This window comes from Coenobita brevimanus, chromosome 76 (assembly GCF_032717465.1).
Source record: "Coenobita brevimanus isolate Jiangsu-jjx chromosome 76, ASM3271746v2, whole genome shotgun sequence".
In the NCBI taxonomy this organism is placed as follows: Eukaryota; Metazoa; Arthropoda; class Malacostraca; order Decapoda; family Coenobitidae; genus Coenobita; species Coenobita brevimanus.
The window spans coordinates 25,285,000-25,310,886 of record NC_137029.1 but is presented as its reverse complement, the minus strand read 5'-3'; the positions used below and the strand labels follow the sequence as shown (position 1 = coordinate 25,310,886).

The 25,887-nt window shown below is 41.3% G+C and overlaps 1 protein-coding gene across 1 annotated transcript in view; it reads right to left on the bottom strand.

Annotated features, from left to right (window-relative positions):
- The window catches only part of LOC145408201 (uncharacterized), a 126,815-nt gene that overhangs the window by 45,277 nt on the left and 55,651 nt on the right, over positions 1-25,887 (bottom strand). The window contains exons 6-9 of the mRNA XM_080278956.1: positions 24,678-24,772; positions 22,961-23,135; positions 18,339-18,395; positions 17,561-17,662 (exon numbers count right to left, since the gene is read on the bottom strand). Of these exons, the coding sequence (XP_080135082.1) occupies positions 17,561-17,662; positions 18,339-18,395; positions 22,961-23,135; positions 24,678-24,772 (429 nt within the window). The remainder of the gene's footprint in view (positions 1-17,560; positions 17,663-18,338; positions 18,396-22,960; positions 23,136-24,677; positions 24,773-25,887) is intronic.

The window sequence follows — 25,887 nt, the reverse complement described above, 5'->3', positions numbered from 1 at the left end:
GTGAGAAGGATGGGTAAGGAGGATGGGGCAAAGGATGAAACAAAGGGAGAAAGAAGGACTGAAGGAGGAGAAAGGTTGGGAAGAAAGGAAGGAAGGAAAGAGGGTAGGGTATGATTAGAAAGGTAGGAAAGGAGAGAGGTAAGGATGGTGGGAGAGACTAAGGAGGGGTAAGAGGAAAGAACAGAGGCAAAGGATGACCAAAGAAGGAAGTAAGTAAAGAGGGGAGGAGACAACATTGGATGCCAAATGATATGTGAGGGAGAAGGACGAGGAGGTGAGAGGATATACCATTTATATATATATATATATATATATATATATATATATATATATATATATATATATATATATATAATCTCATCAGCCGTTTGTGTGTCCACTGCAGGAACGGCCTATCCCGACCGAAGTGGGGACGAAACAGCCAATGTATCTCTACCAAGTGGCTTAGGCTGTCTGGTAGAGATTAGAGTCAGACGTGCTTGTAAGTGTAATTTTAGTGTTGGAGTGGCTTTGGATGTGTGTGTAGTCTGTGAACCAAGAGTAATCGGCCCGCGCACGCCGACTGGGTGCAAGCATACTTTATAGTAAGCGACACTGGTTCAACCACAGCACCCTTTGTGTCCGCCAATGCAGTACGTGGCCTGAAGAACGCTCCCAAAGTTTATTACCCTGGCTGGGCGCGAACCCTTGTTCTTCAATGTAACAAACAAGCACACTTTACCACTATACCACGGAGGCTCCATATATATATATATATATATATATATATATATATATATATATATATATCCATCATCCAATCCTACATTGCCCCATGAGCGTAGAAGCCCGGGGCTAAGCAGTTGGTAATGACATTTAAGATGAGTGAGTGATTTTAAATGACATTTAAGATGAGTGAGTGATTTTATATATATATATATATATATATATATATATATATATATATATATATATATATATATATATATGTGTGTGTGTGTGTGTGTGTGTGTGTGTGTGTGAGAGAGAGAGAGAGAGAGAGAGAGAGAGAGCACAGGATGGAGTCAGTTACCGGCGCCACACTGGCTCCTAGGATCAATACACACTCCCCTCTGCTTCCCTCCACCCCTCCCTTCCTTCCCTCCACACCTCCCCTCCCTTCCTCCTTCCGCGGCGCCAACCTAGAAGAATCGCCAAATTTATCCCAGCCAATCCCTCTGTGCTCGTCACTACTTCCATTCCTCTTTTATTTTTACGGCTTGGATCTCCTTTTGGCCCATTCAGCTTTTATTTACGCCACGGCTTTATTTTTACTACAATTCGCCTATATATTTTTATCGCATCGTCTTCCAGTTTACGATTCGGTTCTTTGGTATTATCCAATTCGTTTGTTATTTACGAATCTGTTCTTTATTTCTATTCTCTTTGTCTTTTACTTGCACTTCAGTTTATTTTTTTCCCCCTCATTTCTCTTAGTTTTAGCGTACCGACTATTATTTCCAGCCCAGCTCTTTGGTTTTTATCTTACTCGTCTTTTATTTACGGATCGGTTCTTTGCTTTGATCCCATTCGTCTTTAATTTACCGTTTGGGTTATTTCCATCCCACCTCAATTTTTTCTCGTATCGAATTTTATTTATAACTCGATTCTGTGTTCTATCTTTGTCTTTTGTCTACGGTTCGGCTTTATTTTTTATCTCATCTGTTTTATTTTTATCGTATCCTCTTATCTGCGGCTCCGGTCTTTGCTTTCCATCTTATTCGTCCTTTATTAACGGCCCGCCTCCTTGGTTTTAGTCTCATTCGTCTTTATTTACGACTCGGTTATTAGTTTTATCTTCGTCTTGTATTTGCGGTGTGCCTCTAATGTTTCTATCTCATATTTACAGATTGGTTCGGTGCTGGCGAGGCGCCTTCGTGTGATGGTACAGCTGGGCGGCTCAGCTGCCCGGTTATGCAAACGTTCCTCAGCCCCTTCCCTATCCCCTGAAAGGGAGGTGGTGGACTGCAGGAGTAGGAGAGGAACTTCAGCCTGGAGTCTACTGGGTTCACATTCTGATGAACCTGGGGTTACTACTACTACTACGGCTAAGCTCTATTTCTCTCCTACAGCTCTTTTGTTTACCTTTATTCTATTACTCTTCTTATTATATTTATCTTTCGGCTGTTAGTTTTAACACGTAATAGTTATTTGCTAACAGTACGGGTCCGTTGTTATTCTATTCGTCCCTTTTTTATGACTTGGACCTGTTTTATCCTGAAGCTCTCTTATTCATGCACGACTCATATTTATGACGTTTTTTTCTCTGTGTCTCTCGTTTGATCGATTCTCTAATGCAAGTGTGTGTATATATATATATATATATATATATATATATATATATATATATATATATATATCCATCCATCATCCCATCCTACGTTGCCCTATGAAGAGCGTAGGAGCCCGGGGCTAGGCAGTTGGTCTTGACATTTAAGATGAGTGAAATATATATATATTTATTTTTTTTTTTTTTTAAGAATAACTCTTGTTCTTATCCTATTCCTTCTGCTGAACACTGAAAACCACAACATCCGGCGCTCCAGAAAACGTGTATAGGTCTTACTCCGTGGCGAAAGAACTCAACAGCATATTATGAGAGTACACCTGCAGTAGGTGGGTTGGCGCATGCAAAGCAATTCTTGTATTCTTAAGTTTAATAAATCTTTGACTATCAGAATTAGACAAGGAAAACACGAGCCTTCCGTAGACTCATATTTCTGCACCATGAACCATCTCAGTACTCTACGCCAAGCTTTCCCTTCACAGGATGACTCTTACTTTATTTTGAGCATTCCTAAACCAACCTAACCCTACCAGCCTTATCTAATCTAACAGAGAAACTTGGTTAACCCAATCAAACCTAACCTAACCTCACAGCCTGATCTAACTTAACCTAACTCTTGCACTCTAACCTAACCCTAACAGACTAACTCTTCCTAACCTGACCTAACCTGGACATTCCCGGAAAAAATGTGTCCAAATCAACTTCAATGCGGAAGCTAAACCCCATGGCGCCCAGGGTGAAACAAACTAACATGGGTAGGAATGTTTTAAAGGATAATGAGAAGCAGCCACACCAGAAAGGCAATGACCCCCGCCAACCCACCTACCACTGCAAGGTTATTTTTGTATATATTGACCTTGGGGGAGCTAATCCAGGCACCTGTTTACAGTTCTGGTGTGCGAAAAAATACTTGGGAGTTCCCTCACCTTAGCTTGGCCCAGATTTTCGTCCTATTACAGGATATTTATGGCAGAGTTCTTTTTCTTTCTCAGATTTTCGTCGTTCCCAAATTATTTAATGTACAGTTCTTTCACCTAAACTTGGCTCGATTTTCGTTCTTTTGCAGGTTTTTTAATGAAGAGTTTTTTCACCTTTGCTTGGCCAAGATTTTCGTCCTTTTGCAGACTGTTTAATGAGTTCTTTCGCCTTAACTGGGGACAGATTTTCGTCTGTTTGCTTGTTATTTAATGTAGAGTTCTTTCACCTTAACTTGTCCCAAATTTTCGTCCTTAACTTTAGCTTGGGTCAGATTCCAGTCCCTTTACAAGTTATTTAATGTAGAGTTCTTTCACCCTGACTTGACCCAGACTTTCGTCAGTTTGCAGGTAATTTAACGGAGCTCAGTGGCACACTACGGCTCTGCATTCTTGCAGTAGTACTTCTTCGTGACTAGTATCATATGCCAGCGCTTATCTATAATTACAACTCTGTATTCACGATGGATAGATTGCAGTAATTTTAGGCCAAGGTAAAGTTAAAAGGGCATAATATCTCTTTACCCCAATTTGTTCGCACCTAGAAATGCAACAGAGGTCTTGAGTTGTGTTTACTAGGGGTCCTTACACATTTAAAAGATAAACATTTCTCCATAACAATTAACTATTATCACGGACCGTTGTGTTTATCGCAGTGTCTCTTTAAAATGCATTCTAATTTGACTGTGAAGTGCTTTTGCTACCTGTAAGCGTAAAGAAGGAATATACACACAAACCTATTCATAACTTAAACACAGTCCTAAAACTTGTGAAGGGACCGTTGCGTGTATAAGCCTGATAAAATTTTGCTCTCTCTTTGTCAGTCACGCGTGACCCGGAAAAACTAACCATTCCATGATGGTTTTCTCTCTTTCAGCTGCCTCACTACGAGACCGTAGCACATAAAGCTCCACTCTGTACATTACCACTTGCCTCGGTCCATCTGTCCTGAGAGCAACCACGCACAACAAATTATAGTGCTAGAGGTGTAAACACATGCAGTACCATACATCCCTGCCCCAGTCCTACCTCCACCTTTACAACATCACACGCCTTCCCCAGCTGGCCACTTTATGTCCAGTTTACCCGGACACAACCATTTGCATTTTTTTTTTTTAACTGCCAGTGATCCCCCCTCCTTTGCAGCACAGTCATCCTTGTCTGGCCTTGCTGGACACTGGGCGGAGTATTTTCTCTTTAACTGCTTTTAATTACCAGCAGCTCTATCTCCCTGGGCCGGTCACTTTCACCACTAAATTCTACACAGGTATGTCTTGAACTGTTTGCCTGCCTTTCTTGCTTCTTTCTCTGCTGCACAAAAAAGATCATTACACATACGTTCATTTTTGTAATACATCGTCACACTTTACTCTTGAAAGACTAGCCAAACTTTCTACTTGATGAACAGGATTTCCACCAACTACCATATATCTTCTACCATTCTGTTCAGCCATCATAACCCCTGCACCTCTATTCAGGCATCAATAATATCTACTGTCGTTTTTCACCCACTGCTAGCCAATTCTTTGTACAGCTATCATTTTTCCCTTTTCTTTGTTTACTTTACATACACACCTCGTCATATACGAACTTTTTTTTTCTTCGATATGTCTTCATTTATTTGTCTGCCAACCGATTTCCCTTTTTATTTCCTTCCTTCGCCATCATATTTTTAACTTTTTCTCATGGTCACAGTTTTTCCCTTTCTTTGTCCTTGGTTATCTATCGTTATCTTTCGTTATCTATTCCAGTCTCTGCCCAGCCATCAGACTCACATTGAAGGCGTCCCTCATCTAGCACTACTACTATCGAACCCTCGTAAACATGGGATGGAAGGGATGGGATAAGATGGAATGGGATGGGATGGGATGGGATGGGACGGGATTGGATGGAACTGGATGAGAAGAGGTGAAATGGGACGGGACGGGACGGGATGAGATGAAAAACCGCAGCTGAGTGAGGCTTAGGTCGTGTGTAGGTCTTTCTGTCATAACTGAATCTTGGGATACACGCACGACTACAGAAGAACGGATAAAGATACATAAATATACAGACTGTACACTAATAAATAGATGCAAAGAGTTAACCGTTACTCCCAGGCCTTCATTTATGCAACAGGTCAACTCTGGAACTGTCTCCCTCTGACTGTGTTTTCTGCTTCCTGTGATCTCCAGTCTTTCAAACGCAGTGTGTCCAGGCATCTCGAAATGATCGGATCTTGAATTTGGCTCTCTCTTGTATTTTGTTTTTCTCTTGGAAGGAACAATGATTGCGGGCTCGCGGCCTTTGGTTCCTTCTTCTTCGCATAAAAAAAAAAAAATGCAGACAGGCATATGAAAAGACAGAAAGACAAACATAACACAGTCCAGAGGAGATGGAGGGATGAACGACTGGAAGAATGTAGCCTATGCGTGTTCTTTTAAAATAATAAAGAAAAATAACTAGAATGATAAAACAGAAGGACGCAAGTGAATTAAAACAAGAGATCGGAAGCCAGAGTGGCCACATTATTGAGCTGGTAATCCTAATTTGCATTCTCGATTTTGGTGTACAAGAGGTCGATAATACTGGGATATAATTTAACCCTCAGACACCTATGACTCACTCAGCTGAATATAATCGTCTGGCGTCAGCTGGAACAGAATACATGATTTATCCCGACCATGAGAGGGTTAATGATGACAATATTAACTCTCGGGTTCCTCTCACTCGCTCAGCTGAATAAAAGCACCTGGTCTTGGCTGAAATAGAATACCAATGTTGAGCCGACCATCAAAGGTTAAGATGTTATCTGTTCCCGTACACTTCCATCAGTTCACCGACACCAAGTGCAGAATTACTGTAGGCGCTTTGTTTTTGTCTAACAAAAATCCGTAACCTCTTTCAGCTCAGTTGATGGTTAGGAGTGATCAGACTGGAGGGTAAATTTGACTAGTAACCAAGGATACTCATGCCTACCCCATAACTAAGCCACGCAGAATTTCATGCAATCATGACTTAACTTTCACGTTGCGAGTGACTCAATTTTTTTATGGAGGCGAAGATGAACTTGCGGGTTGACGATGATTGGCTGAATGGAATATGTCCGAAAAACGTTGCTGTATTCGAGTTAGTAGGTTTCTGTTCGCATTACCAGTAATTATTTGAAACACAACAATGTTATTCGGACATGTTGCATTCAGCCAATCACCAACCTGTCAAGTACATCTTTGCCTCGATTAAAAAAAAAAAATCAGTAGAAGTTCCTGCAGATGAAAACAAACCAACCACAGGTAGATGCATGACCATCAATGCCGTGCTATGAGACTTCGCTAAAGTCTACGGGAGTTGACGCACCTCGTTTCCATTAAAAAAAAAAAAAAAATAGTAGTGACTGACGGATATAACCATTCCTAGAAGTGTTCCCACATAAAAAAGAAAAAAACGTAATACCTTAGTGGTGGCGTGGGCGACAGAAGAAACTTATACATCCCCGTTAATTACAGTGACTTATTCTTTGCTTCTCCCTGGCCATTTTATTCAACTTAAAGCCTCTCTTCCATAAAGGGTTAAAAAGCACTGCGTGTAGCATGATTCCTCCAGTTCGTAAAGCCTCTCCTACACTGAATAAAATCGTTTGAAGGCTGCAAGAATATGATGCAAAATTTGTCATCGTGGTTAACTGGATATGGTAAAACTATGGGCCATATTTATTTTATTCGTGGCTTCTGAGATGTTGTAACGCCTGTGCTTGAGCGATTTATTCTCCACATCGATCAGCCTCAACCTCTTCGACTCGAGGACATATTTCCATTTTATTCTTGCCAACACCAGACGATTCCGTTTAGCTATGGACTTTCCAAACTGACGAGATTAAATACGACCTTCAGTAAATCCCAATACGACAGTTCTTTCCTAAGTAAAAATAATATAATCCTGAGGGAACACAAAGATAACATATAAGAGCAAGTGAAGTTACGAAGGAAAAAATATCGCTAAGGAAGAGGCATTACGAAGTCTCTTATGCTGACGAGGTATGCCAGTGAGAAAAAGACCATATAACCCGGAAACACCAGATTCAAGATAATGGACTGTATAAGAAACTGGCAGCAGCTGTGTACATATTATCTACGCCTTCTTTTTACCCATACAGGTACCGTACACTTCACAACCAAACCATAGTTATTTCTGATGTGAAAAATTACGAAATCCTAAACGACCTGAGATAATACCTGTTATGGATGCTTTTTCATCCAGTAAATTGGTTAGGATCCTTTAAAAAATATGACCCTAGGATGGTCGAGAAACTAGGTCAGGTTAGGTCATGCCCTCCTTCCCCCTTCACATTTCTCTCCGACGTCGGGATGATAATGAAAGGCTCTTATGTACCTCAAAATGGCAATTAACAACATCCATCAATTGGCAGTGAGAGTTTTTTGGTGCAGGAACGTCGCAGCGTGTGTGTGTGTGTGTGTGTGTGTGTGTGTGTGTGTGTGTGTGTGTGTGTGTGTGTGTGTGTGTGTGTGTGTGTGTGTGTGTGTGTGTGTGTGTGTGTGTGTGTGTGTGTGTGTGTGTGTGTGTGTGTGTGTGTGTGTGTGTGTGTGTGTGTGTGTGTGTGTGTGTGTGTGTGTGTGTGTGTGTGTGTGTGTGTGTGTGTGTGTGTGTGTGTGTGTGTGTGTGTGTGTGTGTGTGTGTGTGTGTGTGTGTGTGTGTGTGTGTGTGTGTGTGTGTGTGTGTGTGTGTGAGACAGAGAGAGAGAGAGAGAGAGAGTCCGGAGTTAAATATGTTCTTATATCGCAATAAAACGGTATCTAGTAGTCTCTGAAATTTGGGGCAACATGCACATTAGATATTGATAACCGACGATAAATTACAATCACAGCCATTACGTCATTAGCCTCTCATGGTCGGGACAAGTCTAGTATTCTATTCCAGCAACCACCGGATGATCTGATTCAGCTGAGAGTGTTATAGAAACCTGAGTGTTGTTCCTGGTACCATAAACTCCCACTATTCTATTACAGTTAAATGTACACTACTTTATTTAGCTGAGAGTGAATCATAAAAGCTTTTGTGCTGAAAGATTCATGGCCAAAGCTAAACCTTGTGGGCAGAAAAAACGACTGAAAGCTAAAGTCAAAGCCAATGAAAAAGACAATATATTTTTTAATGCAAGGAAGGAGCCAAAGGTTAGAAAAAAAAAAAAAACAGCAAACATAAGCAAAAATTCTTAGATAACTTCTGTCCATATATATGAAATTTTCCGACCCTTCTGCTTATATAAAAGTTTCTTCTGCTTACATAAAAGTTAGAATATAGCACCAGTTATTTCCTTCAACTTTTTTTTTTTTTTTTAACACTGCTCTCCATACAACGCTCAGCCCAGCCCTCACTGCTGCACTTAATTCTACCCTTCACCTTTTATCATACCAACCCTTCATATTATCTCCCTCACACCCCTCTTTTCTGCCCTTCCCTTCCCTCCTCTGCCCTCTTCCTTCTCCCCCTTTCACTTCTACATCCCATCCTCTCGTTTCCTCCCCTATCCTTTCCATTCCTTCCTCTAGCCACTGTTCTTTACTCTCTCTAGTTTCTTTCCTTTGCTTTTATTCTCTCTCTCTCTCTCTCTCTCTCTCTCTCTCTCTCATCCTTTTCACTCCTTCCTCTGGTCACTGGTATGTCCTCTCTAACCTCATTTATTTCCCTTTACCTTTCCTCTCTCTCTCTCTCTCTCTCTCTCTCTCTCTCTCTCTCTCTCTCTCATCCTTTTCACTCCTTCCTCTGGTCACTGGTATGTCCTCTCTAACCTCATTTATTTCCCTTTACCTTTTCTCTCTCTCTCTCTCTCTCTCTCTCTCTCTCTCTCTCTCAATGGGGGCGCCGAGCATGAAGGCCACACCCTGCATCGAGGTCGACCAAGTGGCACCAAGGCCCCTCTCACACATACACGCAAGCACGCACACATACCCATACACGCACACGCATACAAACACGCATAGGTCGACGAAGTGGCACACCTACTGTACACACACACACACACACACACACACACACACACACACACACACACACACACACACACAGAAAGATCGACAATGGCACCATTTCCTCCCTACACATACACACGCACACATAAGCACGCACATATTCACATACGCATCGATGAACGCGCGCACGCGCACGCACACACACACACACACACACACACACACACACACACACACACACACACACACACACACAAGATCGACAAAGTGGCACCAATATCCCTGGACATATACAAGCACATATTCACCTACGCACCGATGCACACACACACACACACACACACCGAAGATCGACAAAGTAGCACCAGTTTCTCCCTACACATACACACGCACATGTTCGCCTACGCACCGATGCACACACACACACACACACACACACACACACACACACACACCTCCGTGGATCACGAAGCACCCTTCAAAATCCAAGTGTTGACCAAGGGGCTGCCACCCTCTCTCCCCCCCCTCCCCTCCTCAACTGTACCCTCTCCCCCTCCCTACTCTAAGACTTGACCTACCTTCTGTATCATTACCCTCACCCCCTCTCTCCCCTTCACACCATCGTCGTCCCCCTCCCAATCTTACAAAGTCAAACTCTTTCCCCTCCCCATCAAACTTTAGCTTCGTCTTCCTCTCTACTTGAAGATGTGACCTACCTTCTTTATCAATCCCCTCATCCCTCCCTCCCCCTCCTCAGCCACCGTCATCCCTCTCCCCTTCCTCCCAACTCAAACCCTTTCCCTTCCCCCTCACGCTATACCCTCTTCCTCCCCCCACCCTCCTTTTGTAAAACTTGACCTACCTTCTCTACCACGTCCCTCACTCCACTCCCCAACCATCCCCACCCCTCTCCCTCACACAAAACTCAACAATCACCCTTTCCCCTCCCCTTCACACAGCAACCTATTTTCCTTTTTCGGCACTGCCTGGGCTATCTTACTATCACCATCACTCTCTCCTCTACCCCCCTTCCCAAAACTGCCACCACCTCCCATCCGCCATTTACTGTATCATCTTCCCCTCTCCTTCCCTTCCCCCTCCCCTCATACTATGCCCTCTCCCCTTCCCTTCCTCATCCTCTCATACTGTACCCTCTCCCCTTCCCTTCACCCTCCCCTCATACTGTGCCCTCTCCTCTTCCCTTCCCCTTCCTCTCATACCGTACCCTCTCCCTTCCCCTTCATCTCATACCGTACCCTCTCCCCTCCCCTCCCTCTCATGCTGCACTCTCTCCCCTCCCCCTTTCCCTCATATTGTATCCTTTCCCCACTCCTCCCCTCATACCGTACCTATTCCCCCTCTGCTCATGTGTGCACCTCTCCTCTCCATCCACAGCCTGACCCACCTCTGTACTCCCACCCCCCACCTTACCCTCAAAAACCATAAGCCCCCGTTCCTCCTCTTCCCTACTCAACAGTCACCGTAATCTTTGCCCCTCCCTTACTCAGCAACCTCAAGTGGGAAGGGGGAGTAGTGATACGGGGTAAGAGTGGAGAATTATACGGGCTGGAGGAGGAAATAGAGTTGGGGAGGAGAAAGGAGGAGTTACATGCAGAGGAAGGAAGAAGCACGATAACTGTATTTTAGCGTAATTCGACAAATCAGTTCTTATTCATCATCATTATCATCATCCCTACTCGTAAATCCACCTATAACAGGGGTGAGGTTTTACTATTTAAATATACTCCCTTTCCTTACCATAAAACAAAAAAGTCGGCAAGTATTAGTACTGAAATGCTAAGTCCTCTATTTGTGAATAATGAGAATAACGAGAACCGGCTTTCTAGATCATACATGCAGAATCGGATGCTGAACCGTTCCTCAGATCCGGAGTGCCCAGGATTCCTAAGGCTGAGCGATGCGTGGCCCATTTCTCCGAGTATGCTGTTGATCTGCTTTTTTTCTCCTTTACTTTTGGATCCTGCCTCACCCAATCTTTTTTTTTTTTTTTTTTTGTTAGGTAGGAATAAGGGTTGAGATGATAAGGCTGCGAAGGAAAAGTGGCCACCCATAAAAATGTAATATACAGCTACCACTCGACCTACGGCAGTTAAGAAAGTTAGGCAGCTGACCAAACCTCTTGTGTTGTTGTTGTTGGCTCAAGTAGACGAGAACCGGATGGACCCGAGATTTCCGGCCATTTCAGTCGGATGCTCCCAATGATTTTTTTTTTCTAAGGGTTTAGCTAAAGGGGATTCTGTTGTGTGAATGCGGTGTATGAGATGAATTCGTGTATTGTGGGTTATGCTGAAGGCCTGTTTGTGTTGTGGGTGGGGTGAATTCCTGTACTGAGGTTAATGTTGAAGGACTGTTTGTGTTGTGAATGGGGTGTTGGGGTGAATTCGTGTACCGAGCTTGAATATAGTAGCCTACTAAAGTTATTCTTAAACTGGAGGGGTGCATGAAGGGTGAATGAAACAAGGGGGAATGACTGAATTTAGTCAGATATTTTGATTTTTCTTCAATTATAAAAAAACGGCGTTGCCATTAAAGCTGTTAGTAAGCTCCTCTTGATTTTTAACGGGAGATGAGCTGGAAATCAGATATGTTTTTCTCTCTCTACCTACGGTTTTCCAATTTCAAATAGCAGGATAGTTCCCAAATTTACTCTAACATTTTTGGGCAGACCACACGAACTAATAGGATTATAATTTTATAAATGGCACCACTGGAGGATTTACTCCAACCTTGGAGACTTACAGGTTGGATTACTTGCTTTGCCTAAATAAAAATCAATTGCTTGGAAGGCCCTTCAGCCACAAGTAATAATAACTTTCCTGTCTGAACTAGGACTATCGACCTTAGTAGAAGTGAAAATAAAAAAAGGAAATTCACTTCAGTATGTTACTTCGGTAATACGGGTAGCTTTGGAGAACACTGAACCTCAGTTTAAGAACCTTATCACAGAAATGCAGGAACTTCTTGGCCACTGATTATCAAAAGCATATGTGTAAGACTATTCTGCTCGTCATTTTTGTTTTGTAGTAAACATACACAATAGGGAAGCACTGTCTCGAAGAATCAATGTTCTAAGACTTGCTGATGTAAACTAGAAAAAAGAATGTATATATATATATATATATATATATATATATATATATATATATATATATATATATATATATATATATATATATATATATAAATATATATATATATATATATATATATATATATATATATATATATATATATATATATATATATATATATATATATATATATATATACAGTATCACTCACAGCTTTGCGAAATTTTAGGACGTTTAAAAACTTGATTAAATTAACACTTAAGAAATAAGCTTGTCCCTCCCCCCCTCCTTGTTTTTTTTTTTTTTTTTTTTTTTTTTTGCTCATGTGACAAAATGAATCATATACACACAAGGTAGGGTAGGAAAAAGAAAAACAGAAATTTAGTGGCGGGAGAATGGAAATTTTTACTCGAGGGTGAATGACACTGATATAGCTTAAGAAGCACTGCTCTTAATCGAATATGTAGTATTAGTGGAAGAGAATACTAGAGTTATGTAGACCATGAAAGAGTTAAACACACACACACACACACACACACACACACACACACACAGGGGTGTTTGTATGATTTGTGTGTCGGATGAACATCTTAGCCTGTCACGGTTATTACCCCATAAAATCCTTCCACACTACATTAATCTCTCTCTCTCTCTCTCTCTCTCTCTCTCTCTCTCTCTCTCTCTCTCTCTCTCTCTCTCAGCGTCATATAAAGGCACAGCAAAATAAAGAGAGCGAGCTACCCCAAAGTGCGACTAAGATTTTTTTTTCTTTAGATGTTCACGTCTTTAAAGAGACGCCTTTCAACAGTAGTCGGCAAAAAGGAGGACGCGGAGGGAAGATCTGTTAAAAAAAAAATAATAATAAAAATAAAAACCTAAGGGACGTATCAATGGACTGACTGAGCGATGGTGTAAGGAAGCTCACATATTGGGTTTGTCTTCCTCTGACGCAACTGGGTCACTCACAACTTGAAGTACTAAAAAAAGCATGAAATTCGACGAGTCTTGGTTATGAGGTAGGAATGAGTCTCCTTTGTTACTAGTTAAAACAACCCTCTTATATGACTACACCTGGCCATCAACTGAGCCGAGTCTCCTTGGTTATTAATCAAATCAACCCTCTAATATGAGCACACTCTGCCATCAACTGAGCTGGAGAGGGGTTAGCGATCTTTGTAAAGTGTTAACAAACTCACTGCAGTGTTTACAGTGCTTACACCACTACTAAAATCATGATGGAAATGGGTTATGTAACTTTTCTGTTTCATGACAAGCGCTTTGAAATATCTTTGAAAATATTCTTCGAGTAAACGTGTATAGGTAGTAAACTAAAGCAAACATTATTTTAAAAATTGTTATCATGCCGCTTTTCCTTCCGCACTTAATTAACTTCAACGGAGGGCACAGTCATTGTCGATTTTTTTTTCTACAATTATACTGCGTCTACTTCACACTTTGAGCATGCCAGATTATCACAGAGAATTAGCTATGGGCATAAAAACATACCAAGCCTCTCTCAGCCATATAATATTCGCCACCAGAGGGAAGTAAAGAAAGATGCTAAATTTTTGCCGAAGTTTGTCTCTACGAGTAACTAACTGTTACAAGTTTCAAAGGCAAAGTCTACGGTAACTACAACCTACATTCGAATATCAAAATAAAAAAAAATGCTATTGAAAGACACTAAATACCGATAAAGGGGAGCACTATGATATTATTTAATGTAATTTTTCTTTACTACTGTTCATTCACTTCTTGTTCTTTCTGCTGCCTATTTCACGCAGATCAATTCCAGAATAAAACAATACTACGACCCTGCATCCACAACACTTCTTCGTGACTTGCGTCATATTCTAGCATTAATCTAATGTTACTTAGCACTGACGACGTAGAGATGACAATTTTTCACCCAATTATAGTGAAGAGATTAGCTTTTTTTTTTTTTTTTAAATTTTTTTATCAGTGCTGACATACGGAAGTAAACTAAACTCATTTCAATACACTTATCTTTTGGATGACTTAAAAAAAAAAATTGTTCCGCAAAGATTATTTCATTCGGCTTCGAAGGGTTCTCCGTAGTTAAAGAGTTAACAAAACTATATACGTAACCCCGAAAGTAGTCAAGATTTTTCTAAGAAGTAAGAATATAATAAAGATATGACTTCAAGGAAGGAAGGAAGGAAGGACAGAAGGAAGGAAGGAAGGATAGAATGAATGAATGAATGAAGGAAGGAAGGAAGGAAGAAAGGAAGGAAGCAAGCAAGCATGAAATGAAGGAAGGAAGCATGCAAGCAAAACTGAAGGAAGGGAGGAGTGAAAGAAAGAAGGTAAGCAAGAGAAATATATTTAGGCAGAAGAGTAACTTATGAAGAATGACAATATGTAAAAAATTAGTAACGAGACGAAATGAGACACTGACAGAAACTAAATAATCTAAGGATGGCTGATCAAACAAGAATTCAGAGGAACGAAAAGGATACGGACTGAAAGAAGGAAAGAGGAATATCTAGTAAACAAGCTGAATGATCTACAGGAGTGGTTGCTGAATATCTTAAATAGGCAATGGGGTAATTTGAAGGATCTGGGTTCGTAATCAGGGAACTTAACCCCTTCGATTCACTGACTTATTTTTTCTTTCCTCTTTTTCAACCTCATGATGATTTTGGTCAGTTAAGTAGAGATTTCTCGAACTTGGGGATTTGCATAGTCTTCATTAACCTCTTCAATACGGGAAGAAAATCACTTAAGTAGCAGGAATAGTGAAAAAAAATGCGTCACCAGAATCAAGATGTTAAGACTCGAATTCTAAGTGGCACAAGAGACTTCGTAACACTTCCTCAGCGATTTACTTTACTTACTGGTATTATACCTTCTCATTCTGTTGTATATATGTCGTTTCGATATCGATTTCACTTGCTTCATTAATATTCGAGGCGATATTGAGGCATAATGTGAAGAATGAACTACTAGGGAAGAGGTATTACGATGTTCCGAAACTACTTACAATACGACTCAAAATTTGCCGAAAAAATGTGTTTCTACTCGTTTACTATTATATGTCACTTTGTTTTTCGTGTTTATCAAAAGTTTCCAGTCTAGTTTAACTGAGAAGAGTTTGTTATCTGTATAGAGAAATAATTAATAAACAAACCTTCTTATAAACAACTTAAGCTCAGAAATGTTCGTAAGTATGAACTCTCGTGTCAATGGTGATAGAACTTCGTATTCATTTTCCTGAAGCGGAAGAAAGGGTGATATGGACGCGATTTGTGGCCATCCTCAGCGAGATTACGGCGTTTAACTAGATAGGATAAGTCGAAGAATTGTAAGTATTTTTTTTCCTAACTATTTTGTGCAGAGAATACGAGCAAGAAATGGAGGATGAACTCCTCGAACTTCGAAGAAACCCTTCTGGCAGATTTATTCGGACTGGGGAGAATGGGCTCCGAACAAATTCCTGCCTTCCTCTTCTCCTGTCTACGGGTGACTCTACACCGAGTGACACGCCAAATGGTTTCTTGTTCACCAGGAAACCATTTACTACGCTGGATGGTAACCATATAACCAAGCTATGGCGCCTGGTGGTTTAGTGGATAATTAGGGCGCTCCAGCCGGATTGAGCCTGTGTAGGTTTATATCCAAGGGATAGTTGGGGTTTATTGCTCACGTAATGCCACTCAGGGATGAGTGAGCCTGGTCACTCTCATCTTAAATGTCAGGACCAACTTGCCTTGCCCCGGGTTTCTACGCTCCTTATGGTGTAACACAAGATTAGATATGATTACGAAAAATAAAAAATATAAAATAAATAAAATAAAATATAAAACTTGTACGTACAATATGCATACTAACCACAGAAGCAATTTAAAATGGTAAACAAAATGCGTGAGAAATAAAGACCAGAACACTAAAAGATGTCAGTAATGTGGATGAAATTATTATGGCACAATAAGATTAAAACATACAAGCAGTTCAATAATGTGTAAAGAATTAATCTAAGAAATGAAAAATATAAATATGAAAAGAATACAGCAACATAAATATGATGAATATGAAAAATAAACAATATGAACAGATGAGCAATTCATTAAGGAAAAAATCCGAGAACTTTCCAATAAAACATGGAAGCAATAAAGCAGAAGAAAATCGAACGAGAAATAAAGACTAATAACATGGATGCAGTTCAGTAAGGGAAATAATATATACCTGAGAAATAAAGAATGAGTAAGGAAGCAATTCATTAAGGCTGTGAAAATCAACATGGAAGCAATTCATTTAGGTAAAAATGAGAGAGAGAGAGAGAGAGAGAGAGAGAGAGAGAGAGAGAGAGAGAGAGAGAGAGAGAGAGAGAGAGAGAGAGAGAGAGAGAGAAACATTAACAATGAAGCAATGTGATAAGGTAAATACATATAAAAATGTTTAAAAAACAAAAAATCTTCCAATAAATACAGAACAGGAATACGGGCGCAATGCAATATGGTAAATAAAATGAAGCAGAGAAATACACAATATGCTCACGAAAATTATTAGGATAAATAAATAAAGCAGAAAAATAAAGAACAGAGCAAGGAGGGCATTTAAACCGGTAAATAAAATACATCTAGGAAGGACTTATTATACGGAGGGAATTCAATAAAGTCCACAACATGAACATGAAAAATAAAGAACATGAACACAAACAATTCAATAAGGTAAATAAGATAAATGAAATAAAGGGTAGCATTTCAGTAAATAAAATGAAGCAGACGTTTAAAAGTCATGAATATGGACGAAATTCGATATGCTAAATAAGATGCAGCAGATAAATAAAATCAATAATGTGAGCAAAATAAAGCAAAAATAACGATACCAAACGAGAAGGATATTCAACACGGTGAATAAAACATCTGAGAAAGAAAGCAAATGCACACGGAAGCAATTCACATATGGAACACAATCACATAAAGCACTCACTAAAGTAAATAAAACATAGCTGAGAAATAAAGAACATGAACACGGACGCAGTTCAGTAAGGTAAATTAAGAAATAAATCAAATAAAAAACTATAATATCACCAATTTCATACGCCAAAATGTATTAACATGGAAACGAAATCAAGTCGGAAGCAATACAATAAGGTACATAATTTTGAGATGCACTTTAACTGGGCAAATAAAATGAATGGAAAAAAAAAAAAAAGTAAAGGTAAATAAAATAAATCACACAAATATTTTCTCGACTAACCTGATCGTGGATGGAGAAGGTAAGGTCAAGGTCAGCTACGTTGTGCTCTGATACGCCCTTCTCCTGCTCGTGGAATAGGCTCAACTCTGCTAGCTTCCTGGTCTGGGGGGTGGGGTGGGGGAAAGGGTAGAATCATCATCATCATCATCACGACCTTTCCCTAATTTGCTTATGTTAACGGTTGCAGTTCACACCAATGCTGCTACTACAACTACTATATTTTCTAATAGTTTTACGCCCAATCCCTTACGCCAAATCCCCCCCCCCCCTTATTTTTTATAAGGGCTAAGGTGTTGTCCCTGGGTAGAGGACTTAGGTTTGGAGCGTGTAGCACTTTATGACCAGATGCCCTTCCTGATGCCTACCAACGACCCTTAGGTGGACTCGAACCTCCGACCCTTCGGCCAGACCGGAGCGCTCTAACCCACTGAGCCACGGCTGCTACAACCGATCCAGTACTAATTACAATCGTAGTAACAGCAAATTACAATAGCATTACTACTACTATTAATAATAATAATAATAATAATAATAATAATTTAGAGTGGCTTTGCCAGTTCTGAAGACACTAGAGAAACAAACATATTTACTTACACAGCAAATACAGGTCCTGGAGATAATATGTAAAACTCAATAACGTCAAGAAAAATAAGGGTTCGCCTGACGGGTATCCCCCAAAATATAAAATGGTCAGGAAACAAGGCGGATAGACAGAAATACAGTACACGTGTTATGGCTATAAAAAAAAATATGTAGCAGGGATATTAAAACATCTTACCTCATGTTTGATTTTTATTTTGAGGGGTCCGTCCGGCGCCTTGCCACGGATTGCCAGCTGAAAGGAGAGGGATGGCATGGGTAACTGTAGAGGAAATAAAGTGATGTTTATAGGGTGGTGTAGTGAAGGGATAGGTAGGGAGGCAGAGGGATTTATGGAGTGGGGGGGTATGGAAGAGGGAGTATGGGGTGCTGGTGCGAGAGGGTAAGTAGCACGTGAAAGGGTTGTAAAGATATATAGAGGGAGAGGGAGGTATGCAAGGAAGGGTGGAGGTGTGAGGTGGATGGGTTATAAAGGAAGACAGAAAGAGTCTCACGGTGTGGAGCGAACTGAGGGATGGCGTAGTGGTGGAGGGAAGGGCATGGTGAACAGAGGGACATGGCGATAAAAAGGCGTGGCAGAATTACGGCTGAGGGTGAGGAGTGAGATAGTAATGAGAGGGTTTGGGAGGCTCCGAGGTGAGGGGTGAAACAGTGTGAGGAGGGTGTAGTGGGGGGATGAGGCTGGTGTAATGGGGGTGTGAGGATGGTGTAGTGGGAGGATGAGGATGGTGTAGTGGGAGGATGAGGATGGTGTAGTGGGAGGATGAGGATGGTGTAGTGGGAGGATGAGGATGGTGTAGTGGGAGGATGAGGATGGTGTAGTGGGTGAGTGAAGGTGTGGTGGGGAAAGAGGGGTGTGGGAAGGTAAGCTGTTACGGTGGTGGAAGGGAGGGTTGTAGGGGGAAGAGATGCTGCGGGTGGGGGGTTGTGGTAGGGTTGAGATATTTAAGGAGGGGTTGTGACAGGGGAAAAGTACAAAAAGGGAAGAGTATGTAAGAGGAAGGGTATGTTTGAAGAGGGGTATATGAGGGGAAATGATATGTAAGGGGAAAGTGTGAAGGGAAAGAGAATATTTTTGGGAATGTATGCGAGATGGGTCTGTGAGGGGACGGGTATGTGAGGGGAAGGCATGTGAGGGGGGAGGGTAAGTGAAGGGAAGATTATGTGAGGGGAAGATCATGTGAGGGGAACGTTATGTGAGGTAAAATGATGTGTAAGGGGAAAGTGTGAAGGGAAAGGATATATGAGGAAGGAAAGTGTATGTGAGAAGGGTATGTGAGGGGAAGGGTGTGCGAGGGACAGGTATGCAGAAGGAAGGTATGTAGAGGGAAGCTATGTAGAGAGAAGGCCATGTGACTGGAAGGATGAGGTTGGGGAGGGGCGTGGTAGAGAAGGGGTGTGGTTGGGAAGGGGTGTGGTTGGGGAGGAGTGTGGTAGGGGAGGGGTGTGATAAGGGAGGGGTGTGGTAGGGGAGGGATAAAGCAGAGTGAGGTGTGGTGGTGGTGGTGGTGGTGGAGGGGAGACCTACGGGGAAGTGAGAGTAGCTGGGGGTTTGGTGGGGGGATATTAATTGGGAGAGGTGTGATTAAAGATAATTGCAGGGTGTCGACTAGAGGGTGTTTCTCTCTCTCTCTCTCTCTCTCTCTCTCTCTTTGTGTGTGTGTGGGTGGGGGGAAGGTTACGTAAAAGATGGTGGTAGCGAGCTATGGAAAGGTTATCATTAAATATTTAAAGTGAGAAAGGAGGTGATGGCAAAGGTAGAGAGAGAGAGAGAGAGAGAGAGAGAGAGAGAGAGAGAGAGAGAGAGAGAGAGAGAGAGAGAGAAGGAAACACGAACAAAACCATTACGCTGAGAGATAAGGACAGAATAAGGCCCACGCACCAATTATAGCAGAAAATGTGTCACCAGCGTGTGAGGTAATGGGGGAACCACTGTATGGTAAGTGGGGTGCAAAAAAATGAATATAATATAAAGCACAAACAGAATATAATAGCCTCTTTTCAGCGCATAATTGTCTGACATCATTTTTAAAGCCTCCCAACACTACTGCGGAAAAAGAAAAAAATATCGCTTTTGATGTCGATAAAACTGGGGTTATAATTCTTTATCCGTAGGTTTTTGTCCCGCGACTGGGACCACTTTTAATGAATTTAATATCATGAGTTGTATTCGCGTCAGGTCAAAAGGTTCTTAAACAGAATTATGAAGTTGTCGTGAACATGAAGGGTTAAGCACATCCTCCTTAGTGATTTATTCTCAAAGGCTAAGTTGAGAGCCTAGGACCGAGTGAGAATGAGCGTTTTCAATCCGCCCGTTCGTTTGTTTACGCTCACGCCGCAATACTGGCTGATTTGGACGACTGAGGTGTCAAATCATATCCCCTCAGGCTGAAAGTGTGCCGTTGTCCTACCGGTCGACACACACAGGTCAATCCCAAGGTCATAATAAAAAAAAATCAAGGCCATACAGCAAACTTCTATATTTAGAGTATTATGCATAAAATTGGTATCATTAGAAAGGGCAATCAAATTGCAGTAATTTAAGCCCTCAAGACACTTTCGATACATCCCTCTGGAAACTAGCAAACTGACATAATAATTGTAACAGTGACAATCCATCCATCCATCCATCCATCATTCAATACTATGTTGCCCCATGAGGAGCGTAGGAGCTCGGGGCTAGGTAAGTTGGTCCTGACATTTAAGATGAGAGTGACCAGCCTCGCTCATCCCTGAGTGACATTACATGAGCAATAAACCCCAACCGCCCCTTGGATATAGACCTTCACCGGCTCAATCCGATTGGAGAGCCGTAATTACCCACTAAACCACCAGGTGCCATAATTTGGTTACATGATTACCACCCAGCGTAGTAAATGGCTTCCTGGTGTACAGAAAACCATTTGGTTTGTCACTCAGTGTTGAGTCACCCATAGGCAGAAGGAAGAGGAAAGAAAGACAGATGAGGGAGTGTAAACCCACCCGTAGACAGAAGGGAAGGAGAGAATGATGTAAAGAGACAGATGAGGAAGGAAAGAAAGGAGGAGGACAGGAAAGGGCAGACACCCAAGAGCAGTACTACATCGAGTAAGTGGATGGTGAGCGCCCCCACCTACCACAAAAAGCAATAATAGTAATAATATAAATAACACAAATACGCGCCTTTGTTGCTGCCTTATTAGGCGGTGTGGAAAAGCGACAGGTGAGGGTGAGGGCTTAGGTGTGGGCGAGGTTTAGGTATGGGTATGGATGCGGGAGTGAGGGATGGGTGAGGGTGTGGAGTGTGGATGTGGGTGTGGGTGTGAGTGTGGGTTTGGATGTGGGTGATGCTAAGCTGCACCTTAATATCTTCCAGTTAAAAGATCACAACTTTTAACAGAGTGGTTGGAAACCCTGAGATCAGCGCATAACAAAGAATCCGCTACACATGGTGAGGATCATTTGCAACTTCGTCTTCAGGGCCATGGCGGGGCAACATGCACCTAGTATATAGTACTGTCCTATCAGAAGTGTAAAACTACTTAGTTCAGACTGATGGCGAGTGACCAGTCGCTCACTTGAGAGGCATTGTATAAGTAATAGACTTCATCCGTCCCTCGGATTTATATCTTTATGGGATACATCCAGCTGGATCACCATACTCCACTGGACCACCAGATGTCCGGATCCTTAATGATGACTATAAATATTAAAAAAGGTGCAAACAGTTATTTAATAATGCTGAGAAAAGTCCAGCTGAGACTTTCCCCTCCATGGTATAAAGGCAGTTAAGTGTTAATTTATATGGTAATCTGATGCCTCACATTAGTTTACAATTATGTAAATTTTATCTGCCCCAATTTTTCTGTGCCTAACCTCCATCCAATTCTTCCCCTGTCCTCTAATTGCACATCTTCAGTCTTATTTTATTCAGTGTCCACTGACGACTTTATCCACCTTACAATATGCTTTTCGAATTGGAGTCATCATTTAGTCTTCTTTGACTTGATAACAAAACGAATACCCTTAGCCCCTGCAGTACTATGATAATTTTGTCTTGTTGCTACCAGATGATATAATCGACTTTAGGAGAATCCCCTGGTGATGAAGAGCTACGTTGCTCTTCCAGTTCAAATAGTCTATTACAAGCTGAATAAAATCGCTGCAAGGCAGCATGTATAAAAAAACAATGATGTCTTCGGGCTGTGGAGGTTAACCCCGTAAATCCGACGACATATTATTCATTACTGTTACCTTCTGATTATTTTGTTCTGGTTACTATAGATTTCTTAAACTGGAGTGAGTAAATATTATACTTATTCCCTTCAACCTCAGTTTTTTCTAGGCAAAAGAAAATACTCGAGATATTGAAGCAAGTATTGAAAAGAAAATGTAATAGCAGCGATGACGTTATGGATAGACGAAGGTGTGCCCAAAAGTATTATTCAGTTTAATCTAGCTACAATGTACCACCTTCTGAACTAAATTTGTAATCATGGAAAGTACATTTGGCGATATCTGTGAATCTGTGCCTCACACAACCTCAAGGACCTGGCAATGGTAGAATGAGGCGTATATTACAAACATTCTGGAGTTTGCTTATTTATTTACTGTATCTTGCAACATTATAGCACCTTCTAATGTCATTCACGCATGAAAAATCTCACAGTAAAAGAAATGGCACCTGGAATTTACCAAACCTTAAGAACTTTGCAGGGGTAGACTGAGAAGTATGCTAGCAAGACTGAAGATTTACTACAATCTTTATTCTTTATCTATCAGTATGCCAACACCTTCAGAAAGCAAGTGAATCTGCCTCACCTTCAGAACTTGGCAGTGGTAAAGTGAGGTGTGAGCGGAGTTGAGGACGTGTTGTGGGACGGCCTGAAGATAGGTGGAAGGGGGGTCGCCGCGGAACATGGCACCCTCCCTTCTAAAGGTGGACCCAAAGGTGGAGCCCCACAGACTTCGCGTCACCCCGTCTGAGGATAACAACCTTGGGGGAGAATAGCGAAAAGGGCAGGGGTTAATAATTTGCCAGTACATGGTTAGTCTCCACTTAAACAAATTATCAACAGTTAGCCATAACCACTGCTGCTTCACTACCGACACAATACAACTCACGAATCCTAAGGGGAGAAGAATGGCATGAAAGGGGTTAACATTTTAACTGCATTGGGTTGGTATTTGCCGAGTAATACCGTCACGAATTAGCCACGACCCTTACCTGCTTCAGAACCAACAGAAAATGCAACTCTCAAACAATCTGCTATACATTTACTGCAAAGATGCCCCAAAGTTCAAACACTACAACATAATCACCTCATGTACCCCACTCACAACACGAGAGCAATCACTCAACATAATCTTAGTAAAAGATCTGGAGCGCCAAACCGAAGTGTCTGCTTTCCTACAGTACACTGGGCCCACGTTCTGGTATGTCTGAGGTCACAACTACAGGAGCTGACCAATGGCTGATGGGCAAATGAGCAGACTAACCGATTTCGGATGCTAAAGCAAAGGAATGGTAAACAATATTTTTATGAGAGTCAGATGATGGCCCTTCCTCCTTTTCATTTTAACTCTTTCTGCTCAATGAAGTATTATTTTAGTTTATCTCTGCTACATCCAGACAACTATATTTAACTTAGAAAAAGATCACTCATGTTAGAGGTATTAATGACGATCTAACTTCTCTATCTCGAAAGGTCTCTCCAAATATAAAATACAGCTGTCCAGAGCTAGCACGAATGAAATAAAAATTGCATCCTTAAGTTAAAAGGGTTAACATATCAACCTTCTGTCTCTTCCACTTGCATACCAGCCACTTACCTTTTGATTTAGAAGTTCATTCCAAACGATCTTATTTAGGTGCACATTCTTACTGCCAACCACATTCAGAGTCACTGTTCATGTGTCCTTACCAGTTTTCATCTCTCCCCTTCCAATCAAACATTACTTTCTTTGTCCTTACCAAGTTTCCTCTCACTACTCTTACAAACTTCCTGGTCATTACAATTTTCATCTCCCCCCTCCCCTCTATCCATAGTACTTTTTGTCCTTACCACTTCTCGTACCCTATTCATACTCACAAGTACTACTCTGTCATTACCAGTTTTCTTTTCTCTCTCCTCCCACACTTTCATTTAAACACCTAATATGTCCTTATTAATTTTTCCCACATTCCTCCTTATCCATTCACACATTTGATTATCCTTGCCAGTTTCCCACTGATAACTCCTATTATATATTGAAAACTTTCTTCGACATTACTAATTTTCCTCAATATTCTTGTATTCACAAACGATACTTGTTTCAATGTCCTTAATGGTTTTCCTCTCACTACTCGCTCTTACAATACCCCTTCGTAAATATAGTCGTCAGGAGATGGCGAACACTAAAAACATAGATATCCCAGGCTCCAAGGTGTAAAAAAAAAATCTTCCATACGACACAAAGGTATACCCGAGCTCAACAGATTAAAAAAAAATAAATATAAAAATAAATCCCAATTGCAGTCCCTTCGCGCCTCACCCACCTCGAGCCCGGTGCCCTGTCGTTCACGGAGTCGTCGTGGGGCAGGAGGTCCCCAAGCAGTGCCTCTGTGTCCCTCTTATAGATCTCCGGGTGTACCTGAGGGGGAAAAAGGTAAATTTAGCTTTTCTGGTAACTATCTAGCAATTTTGCGCTTCCCTCACCGGATCTAGCAATTAGGCATTTATCTCTGGATCTGGAAATACTGCGACTCCGCTCTTTCTTTACCCCTGCACAATTGTTGACTCTATACACGGGATTTTATCCGCCCCTGTGTGGAGTACAACTCTCATGCGTGGGGAGGCTCCCCACATACAGCTCTTCTCAATAGGGTGGAGTCAAAGGCTTTTCGTCTCATTAACTCTCCTCCTCTTACTGACTCCCTTCAACCTCTGTCTCTTCGTCGCACTGTTGCATCTTTATCTCTTTTCTATCGCTACTTTAATGGTCACTGCTCCTCTGAACTGTCTGCTTGCATTCCTCCACCTCTACGACGGGCGCGTAGCACCCGTCTGGCAGCAAACTCTCATCCCTTTTCTGTCCAACTCTCTAATGCAAGAGTTAACCGTTACTCCCAGTCTTTCATTTATGCAACAGGTCAGCTCTGGAACTGTCTCCCTCTGTCTGTGTTTCCTTCTGCCTATGATCTCCAGTCTTTCAAACGTAGTGTGTCCAGGCATCTCAAAATGATCGGATCTTGAATTTGGCTCTCTATTGTATTTTGTTTTTCTCTTGGAGGGAACTGTTACTGCGGGCTCATGCCTTTGGTTCCTTCTTCCTCGCATAAAAAAAAAAAAAAAAAAAAAGTGCCTTGATGCATTTAACAGTATTTAGCGTCCAAATGACGTAATACCAGTAGGAAATAATAATAATAATAATAATAACAATAATAATAATAATAATAATAATAATAATAAAAATACAAATAGTAATAATGACAAATAATAATAATATTTTTTCCATTACTTAGCCTCTCTTACTATTACAAGAGGTATTGACTAATTCTTAGTTCAACAACCCCTTCTACAGTACACTTATTACAACTGCTCTTTCATTTTATAAATAAGCTATGAGAGAATTTTCCACACACACACACACACACACACACACACACACACACACACACACACACACACACACACACACACACACACAGAGTGGTATTCTTTTTCACTTACCGAAGAGGCCTTGTGCGGACATCTTGTTACCTGACC